This window comes from Pinus tabuliformis, chromosome 5_2 (assembly GCF_031772625.1).
Source record: "Pinus tabuliformis cultivar Carrire ecotype Pingquan chromosome 5_2, CPIR1, whole genome shotgun sequence".
In the NCBI taxonomy this organism is placed as follows: domain Eukaryota; kingdom Viridiplantae; phylum Streptophyta; class Pinopsida; order Pinales; family Pinaceae; genus Pinus; species Pinus tabuliformis.
In genome coordinates, this window is record NC_142306.1 from 293,515,866 (window position 1) to 293,526,061 (window position 10,196).

General features: G+C 32.4%; 1 protein-coding gene across 1 annotated transcript; it reads right to left on the reverse strand.

The window, feature by feature from the left end:
- Positions 1-341: 341 nt before the first annotated feature.
- LOC149158705 (desiccation protectant protein Lea14 homolog) lies at positions 342-979 on the reverse strand. Its single transcript, XM_089434073.1, has 2 exons — positions 765-979; positions 342-612 (listed from the first exon to the last, which is right to left on the reverse strand). The coding sequence occupies exons 1-2, from the start codon at positions 977-979 to the stop codon at positions 342-344; spliced, it is 486 nt and encodes a 161-aa protein (XP_089290199.1).
- Positions 980-10,196: the final 9,217 nt, after the last annotated feature.

Below are 10,196 nucleotides of genomic sequence, written 5' to 3' on the forward strand. Positions count from 1 at the left end.
TTGTCGAGATTTATAACGGATATCTCATAGAACAATATCTGTAAAGGGTACTTTTAATAGTTGTGAAACATATAGTTAAGTTTAAGTTGGTAATTTTGTATTTCATGAATATATATTTCATAAATTTGTTGGTTTAGAAATCATTTTATGATTTTTTAAACAAGATTGGGGTAATATTATTTTCTTTGCAAGATTGTAATATTTTTTATTTAAATTATAGTTTTGAATAAAAATCCATTCAGGGTCCTGAAAACCATTAAATTCTCAGATTGAAGTAAACTTCACGAACCAAAATTTGTCTGCTTACACTACTGCAATTTTTTTTAACTAACGTATGGCATTTAAGTTCCTCCAACGGCTTCTTGATACATTTCTGACCAAGTGGGTATTTTAACGGTGCCCTTCTTAGAGACTGGAAGAGTGAATCTCCCAAAAATCGGAATTTGAATTACAACTCCAATTTCACACTCATAGTCTATATGCCGATCCTTTCCCATGCCTCTCGAAATACTCGCCGGAAAATTGTAAGGCACTGTGATTGGAACGTTGATTCCCGTCTTGGAGTTCGCCTTCAAAGAGACCGGATTTGGAATTGTTCCATGGGCTATCACACTGCCACACATTATTCCATGGGCTATCACACTGCCAAAATAATGGTTATCAGAAGGAGTAATCTGAAAAGTGCATCTCTATACACCAGAGAACGGCCAGAAAAATAAAGTAGTAAGAAGCACATGAAATAGATAAAATTAAAACTTGAAAACCTGCCGCCGCTTCGCACTCGATATGAAATTTCATGGATCGGAAGATTGAGATAAAGACAATAAGGATTGTTTATGTCAATGGCAGTGTTTATAGTTGCAGAGTCTATACCGACACGTTTGATTGAAACGTTGGTAACCTTGACCCCTGCTTTTTCCATCAGCGCCACCTTTTCTGCTACCGTCTGTTTGGCTTTGTCGAACAGCTCCAACGCCATCACTGTGTATGTTTGGATTATTGTATGCAGAGTAATCGGAGCAAATACATAGTTTCAATAGAGGGACATCGATGGTAATTGATTTCAATCTACCACTCTAAATGGATGGTGGAGGTGTGGTGTCGGGCTAAGGTGTCAAGAGTGCTTAGATTTCACGCCTGTTTCAGAATTATAAGGACGCATATTCTAAGTCGTGTAGGATGGAGCATATGTCTTAATCATGGCGAGGTTTTCTAAATAGTGCAATGATTTTTTTTATTTTTTTTTACATCTTCTTTCTTGCTCCTGAGTAATGAATTACAAATTAGAAGGGTTTTTTAAGTAAGGAATTACAAATTACAATAAAGAAAATTGACAATAATCCGTCTTCTCACCACTCTATCTACAACTATTTGAATCAAAACAAAATATAAAAATCCACTTAGGAACACTTGATTAATAATTCATAAAAACCCATATTGATTATTTTGAAATACTGTTCCACTCCCATAATTATATAAGTGGAACAACATTCCAAATGATCAATGTGTCTATCACCGCCTCTGAGGGGGTGATTACCAGTCAACAAATCTGTTATACTTGCCGATATTTAGTGTAAAAACTCCCGGTGTAGTTGGTATCACATCATTATAATCCAGGAATATATTCAACAAGTTAGATATAGTGAATGTATTAATAACTTAGATATCTTAATAAAAAATGTGAAGAGAGCAATTAAGAGGAATTCTATTTTTTTAATCATTATCACACAGTGTTGGATATATTCCTAACTTATAATTTAGTAAAGAGCTCACTCTTCCTTGAGTCTTACAACTAATTCCCAAAATGTTTAAACTTTCTTCGTTTTTCATAACAAATCAATTATTTCATTTTAAATTGAACTCAAACCACCCCAAAAACCAAACAAAAAACCTATCGTCTGGCCATTTAAATCATTTCACCTGACGAAACCAACATTTTCTATATTCAAATTAAATTATGCTTTTCACCTCAGGGTTCTACCATTGATTCTAATGGAACCCACTTTATTCTGCCACTTCCTTTCATTACGTAAATGACTATACTCCGAGATATCATGGCAGCATCTTTTGGATGAACGATGTGAGCAATGGTATTCTTGATTATGGAATAAACATTGATTCTAATTGGACCCACTTTATTCTGCCACTTCTTTTCATTACGTAAATGATTTTACTCCGAGATAACATGGCAGCATCTTCTGAATGAATGATGTGAGCAATGGTATCCTTGTTTCTAAGGTTATTCCACAGTATCAAATGACAAAAATTAAAATCTAATAACTTATTAAATTAAATTATTTATAGCTATAAATTATTTAAACCACAAAATTATATTATTTTTATGGTTACAAAATATTTAAAAGTTATGAAATTATATTAATCATACATAAAAGTATGTTTTTATTTGGATCATAATATTACTAATTATACAAAATGCTATTTTTAAAAATGTAATATAGATTGTTTTTAATTTTAAGTATAAATTATAAAATTTAAACTATTTTTATTTAAAAATGGAAAGTTATTAGAATATTAAAATCATTCTTCTAACATCAATTTTAATTAAGAAAATTATAAATAAATATTTTAAAATTTAAATAATTATAAAATATTAAAATTTAATATATTTATTTAAAATATAAAATTTTTAATAATGATACAAAATTAAACATATTTTATATTTTAATATAAATAATTTTTTTGACACAAGTTTTGGACGATAATCACACTAAAATTCATTTGTCGAGATTGAACTATACTCTTTGGTTCGAAATACTTGACAAATCCATTTGATGTGATTATCACCAAAAACCTGTCTCAAAAATTTGATATGGATCAGAGAAACCTCAATTCAATTATAAATAACTTTAATTATATATGAAATATAAACATTTTAATAATTATAAAAAATCAAATATATTTTATATCTTAATATAAATAACATTAATTATATATGAAAGATAATATGTATTGAAATGTTTTCAAAATTCAAAAGATTTATATAAGTGTAAATTGATTATAAATTATTAGAAAAAATAAATTAGATATGAATTATTCATTTCAAATTATGTATAAATTAGATGTGAATTTGAAATAAATTTCAAATTGGCTACTTAACAAAATATAATGATCAATCTTAAATTCAAGACATAAGCCAAGCCATTTCATATGTTTATAATTTTGTAAATTATATGTTAAAAATCTGTATAATATTTATAGTTAAACTAGTGTAGATCCATGTTAATCACATATTTAGCAAGCATTGAGAGGGATCAAATTTTTCAGGTGCAAACCACTTATATAGTACAAAACTTGGAGGGTTTGCATCTAGAGAGATTTGACCCCTCTTGGTGCTTGATAAGTCTGTGGTTAAGATGGATATATATTGGTTAAGGTGGATCTTGATAGATCCAAGCATAGGACCACTACGGGTTAGTGAGTGAAAATTCAATGCAATATTGGAGTCAAGCAAGGGTCTCCCTTATCCCCTACATTTTTGGCATAGATGTTGGTAAGCTAGAAGAGTGTTTGGAAGATGTGGGTTTTGTTGACCCCACACTTATTGATATGATCATAACCCTTCTCTTTTATGTTGACATTATTATTATTTTGGCAAGGAACTAGTATGATATTGGAAAGCAACTCAAAATGCACCATGATTTCTGATCCAAGTTGGATATGACTGTTAATAATGACAAAACTAATGTCCTGAAAATTAAATCCAAAAACATTACCTATGATACTTTCATTTATGACAACATTTCCTTGAATAAAATTTCTGCATACAAATATCTTGAAATTAGCATCCATCATAAGCTCAATTGGAATTATAGCATTGAAAAAATGATAATTGGAGGTTGGAAACCTAACTATGGACTTGAAAATAATTATAAGTGGGAAAATATTTAGATTTGGGATAAAAATAATATCTTCTTTGAAACTCTTGTCACTCGTGTTATTTTATGTGGATGTGATTTTTGGTGTTGTAGTATGTCCAGAGAGTCATGGAGGAAGATTGAACAAATCTAAAAGCAATTTATATCCTGCAACCTCAATATTAAATAGATACCCCCTCCTATTCCCTCCTGATTAAAGAAATCCCCACCCCCATTAAAAGCATTGATATGGCTTGGTATATTGTGTGTACGATAAATTATACAACATCTTTGCCTTGAGATTTCTTAAAATTGTTCCTAATTGTAGCCAAAAACCCCACCTTCGACTCAAAAGAGGGTGGCATAAGGATGTCCTTTTTTGGCTATACCATTGGTGAATAAATGAGGGGATCATCTTGCAAAATTTGAATAATATAAAAAATATTATTAATTCCAAGTATAAAGAGAAATTGTGGAGAGATAAAGAGTTGGAGGGAAAAAGGAAATTATGATATGATAAGGAGGTGATCAACCCCATTCTAAAAAAAATTCTCTATGTCTTGTTGAGTGTTAAGAAGAAAATAAAATTGATCAAGGTTAATACCAATTCTCATGAGCTTCATAGTGAATTTAGGCATTGGTCAATCTCAAAATGCCATGAGATGAAATATTTTGTCACTTGTGCAATCATAGGACGGTTGAATATGAAAAACTCTCTTAAATTGTCCATCTTATACTCACATTCGATCTAATTTTCAAAATAATTGACAATCTAATTTTCAAAATATTTGTCACACTACCAACTTTCTTGACTTTTTAGCATGAGCACTTCTCTCACTTCTTTTTGAGTATAGAAATAAAAAGTTAAAAATTTCGCATTAATCTCTTACCTTCTTACTTCTTAAGGTATAGTAGACCATATAGATCTTAGTAGACGTTAATCATCATCATATATATTATGTGTGATTTTTCATTGTTTAAATTTTATTTTTAAATACATAAATGGATTCAACTCCTTCAAAATTCCCTTGGACATTTGTATCATGTAGAATACACAAAATCAACTTGTAATTCGAGCAGATATTTGTTGGATTGCAAACAAAATTGACCAAAAGATGTATATTAAAAGAGATCAAAATACAGAATATTGATACTAGCTAAAATGTTTTAACCATAAGAATTTATTTTTTCTATTTGATTTATATAATATACACAAAGTTTTTCTTAACCATCCACACACACACACACATATATATATAGATAGATAGATATAACATTGAAACATTTTATTTAGCATGAGTATTGAAATAGTTTATTTACATTGAAATGTTTTTTTAGTTATCAATAAATTTTTAAATACATCTCAATATTATTTAACTCTACAAATTGAAATATTTTATTTAAGATTTACATTGATTGTCTATTATTATTAATTATTTTTAAATGATACATATTGATTTCATATTAAGAATTAAATAAATTAGACATATCCCTCTTATTACTTTTATTACAAAATTAATTGAATATTTTATTTTTTAATATACTATTTCTCTCTAAGCATTAAAATATTTTATTCGATTTGAAGTTAAAATAATAGTTTCTAAAAAAAATCTCTTGCATATACATCTATATGAAATTGATATTAAAATAAATTAGCTAAAATGAATTTTAAAATAGTTTATTTAAGTAATATAATTATAAAAGTATAAGAATTATACATTAGAACTAATTATAGAAAAAATATTTTTAATTATATATATATATATATATATATATATATATATATATATATATATATATATAATATTAATACTTATCACACATAAATATATTGTAACACCTCAATGTTATGAATAATTGCTCATAGTTAATTACTTTTACTTTGAATAACTCAATTATTTATAATTGTTATTAAGGCATGATAAGAAAACTTTATAATGATATGATGTGTGGAAGGTTACAGTTGTGAACCAAGAATAGTTAATAAAATGAAATTAAATCTTGAATTTTTGGACAGTTAGAATCAATTATCAATTTTTCCTCTTTTTCTAGAGGGGACCAAAAACTCTAGGGCTCAGTGGAAAAAATCCAACGATAGATATAGGTTGGAGGATATGTTAAAGGAAGAGATTGAACTTGAAAAATGCAGAATGCTACTGGATGGAGGTATTCTTGATTTGAACCTAGAGTCAGTGGAATCCTCAAAATGATTCATGAGTGTACAGTACTAGATTGGATTGGAGTAGTCTTGAGGCCCAGGTACAAGTTACCTCAAGAACTGGAATTTGAAATTCCAAACTGTCAAGTGTGGAAAAGGCTTGGGGGAGAGGCTGGACATAATTTCGAGCTTCGAGAAAGGGACTTTTCTGCTGATAATTATTATAATCTATTTGAAAAGATAAGTATACTTACTAGTTTTCTAAGAACTGTTTAATTTCTTTTCTCCTGTACAAAAAAGAGGCTTTTTGTGTTTCCTTTCTATATGTGAAAGAGAAGGGTTGTGTGTTTATTCTTTAAAGGAAAATAAGAAAGATTGCATTTGATATAGGAAATGGTCTTCCTTAAAAAAAGTATGGTAAATGGGACCTCTAAATAATATTACTTTCACCAAAAATTTCTAGGTAAGATATGTTTCAGATGTGAGGACTAGACAACTGAAGAAGAAATATTGCAGTACTTACAATAGACAATAGGATATGAGTTAAACTTATCGAACTGCAAGCTTAAACTTTCTCGGAGGTATTCCAGATCAAGCATAACCATTAGAACCCCCTCGGGTAGTCAACCGGTCTTAGTTAACCTAGGTCCAGTCATGGCTAGGGAGCACAATTATCAGTAAGTTAATATTAAAAATAGGAAACAACTCTATTTTATTTTCTTTTGAAAAAAAAACAGTTTCTAAGTCATAACCAAGGAAATCATAGGAGAATACATAAATTTATTACACTGAAAACTGAAAAATTGTATGATGCAAATATATTTAAAATTATACATATATTATTGTCATGAAAGAAACAGTGATAGTCATTCATTAAAAATTGTACAGACCCTAACGAAATTACCAGGGTGTGAGGCCTATCTTGATGTTTAAAAAGAAAAAGAAAAAAATTGCTATAATTTTTTTTCATAAACGAGATAACAAATACTACAAAAGACTCGGTTATATTCCTTCTATAAATAACATACCGAATATTGCAAGATACATTAGCCATTTCTATAAGTAATTTTTGTTGGAAACAATGACAATACTTAGAGGGAGGTGGGGCGGTGAATTAGTATTAAGGATAATTTTAACTTTTTATGCAAATTTACTTTTCTGATTCATACTTAGAAACCATCCAAATAATGAGGAGAAATATAAAATCAACATACAAGCACACACCATGAGCATCATACACATGAGACACAAGGTTTTACGTGGAAAAAGTTTCGGGAAAAAACGACCAAAGCTTGTTGTTGTTATTGATGTAAATAAAAGCACCTAATCTATTACATCAATCGGTTTTCTGAGCACCCACACGCAGGAAGCAACAAATCCATTTGATTTTTTTCTAGCACTGACTAGTAGGAAGCATGAACTGCCTCTTTTTGTAGACACCTGTCTAGCTTACTCGAAGCACCATGTGAGGCACAGACCTCATGGATTTTTTGTAAGAACCAACTTGCATCTCCTTGGATTTTTGCAAGCCAACTTACACGAGGCACCAACCCCCAAGCCTTCTCAAGCACCCACTAGATATGGAAGCACCAACTTCCTATATGCAAGCACCAACCCACACTCAAATAGGAACTAAATGTTCTCTATAGTTTGGCAACCACTCTGCTTGATAGCAAAATTGTTCTATCTTCTGAATTTGTAGTGGCACACTAATCTACTCAACAACATTCACTCATCGCAGTCCACACATCTCTGTTTTGTGCTCTTCATCAGTAGTAACTCATCTATTGGCATTTTTATCTCTGCAACACACACACAGCTCTCAACCTTCTTTCTCTGCATAGGCAACTTCGTCCTTTCTCACAGCACAGGTACTTTCAACCTTTCTTACACAACACAGGTGACTTTGCCCTTGCTCACACAACGCAGACAACTTCGACCTTACTCACAATATGGCATAGGAAAATTCTTCCTTAATCATAGAGCACATATGCAACTTCTACCTTACTGACAGAGTGCAAATCTCAGGCCCTCTTACCTCTACATAGGCATTCTTGACTTTTCTCTCCTAAACTAGCTCTCTCTTAGCTTTACACATCAGTGCACTCACTCAAAGCTTTTCCACTTAGCTCACTTCCAACTATGTTTCTTTCCCCCACTTTTCTCATCTGAGCTCCTGCGTTTTGTTCCTCTACTTCTCCCTTATCGATACTACTACTATGTCTTGCATTCACACTATGCGAGCGTACCTCAGCATGGCTCTTCCATTCTACTGCTACGTATGCTTTGGTCTCCACCACTGTATTAAGCATGAGAATGGGAAACTAACAGTTTCTCCATACTGAGCATGAATTCTTAGTCCACTTGCACACTCTAATAAGGCATAGTCCTCTCTGTAAACAACATTATTAGCACTGAGGCTCTCCATTCTTATTCATGGTTTTGCATGTATTGGCTTTCCTTCATCATGGTTTCTTAGCTGTACTCAGGCATGACCTTCCTTGCCCTTGTTGCATCTCCTGTTTGTTTCTCGTCATAGTGCAAAAACAATGATCGACCTTATAGTCCTTCATCACTTGACTGCATGGAGCTCCATGCTAAGAAATTTATTCTCAGATGACCTCAAGCTAGACCCAACACTCCTTCCCGAAGATCATGGTCTTTGTTGCCTTGACCCAACAATCTTTGATAGTTCTCATTACTCCTAAGACCAACTCCTCTTTTTCTACATTCAACTCACAGTTGTTGACCCATACGCCTTTAACTCTTTGTACTATACTATCGAAGAAATTCCACTTTGCAACTTCATAGTAGTGGAATGTTCCTGTTGGGGGCAATCTTCCTTTGCTACTGCTCTGTGCGCCTGGATCTGTGGATTTACATGACCAAGAGCTTACCGAATATCGAAATCTCCCTCTATCAAAACTTTTTCAATAACCAACTGTTCTAAAGTTCTGATATCCTAATCCTCTAATTATTGAGCTCCTTTTGCTTAGCCCTCACAGTGCACTTCTCACCATAGGACCGCTACCTGTGATTTGCCGCTTAGCATTGAGTCTCTAAGCCTTCATAATCCTATCAGTGGTCATTCTCCCTTTGTCAAATTCTCTACACCCTTTGTTCTTTGAACTCTCACGACCATGTGCCAGCCCAATATCAAATGCCCTACTATATAGAAAATTTCAATACTCAACTGTTATCAAGTTCTAATTTCTTCAACCTCTGATTGTTGACTTCCAATCTGATGTCAACACTCCACATGGCAACTCCTTAGTGGTGACATGTGTCACTCACTTCTGGCCCATTAGCCTACCCAATAAGGTTGAATATGCCTACCATGTGTCCTGTCGTAGTGTCACATCATGCTGACATCAACTTCCACTTGTCCCTTATCAAAGCTAATTAGATCCTGCCATGTGTCCTTATCGGAGCCAATCACATCCTGCCATGTGTCCTTATCGGATCCAATCACATATTGTCATGTGTCATGCTAGAGGGGAGAGAGGAGGACCCGCTAACCTTGGCTTACACAGAAACCTTTTGCTAATTTTTCTTTTGACATTCCTTGGTTCTTTTAAAGGATTATCATCACTTATCGATATGGCAATATTTTAACAGTTCCACACTTGAAAAAGTTACGATATTGCAATATCCAATATGTCGATGTTCTGATATACCAATCTCTAGGACTTTGATATCCTCCAACCTTTGATACAACCTGCTCTGATGTATCGCACCTCTGATATTCTGATATCGCTGATATACTGACCTTCGACATTCCAATGTGTCAATATGCCAATCTTCGAGGTTTTGATCTCTTGATGTGCTGATACACTAACCTGTTATCATTGATCTACTAATGTACCAATCTTTCGATCTCCAATATGCTAGACCTCTGATATTCCATCCTTCTTAAGACTTCAAGTCCCTGATCATCAGTAGGCCATAACTTTTGAACCAGGAATCCTTTTATGGACTTCTCCATATCTTTGCAAAGCTCTTCCAAAGCACTTTCCAATGGAGAGGGTCCAATATAGGCTTTGAGCCCATTTTCTACCTCTAAGATGGCTCAAAAATATCTTCCACTCTTCTGCGCCTTGAGTATCCAGACAACTGAAATCACAACCACCAAGGTGATCCTATGCATGAACCCTGTAGCTACC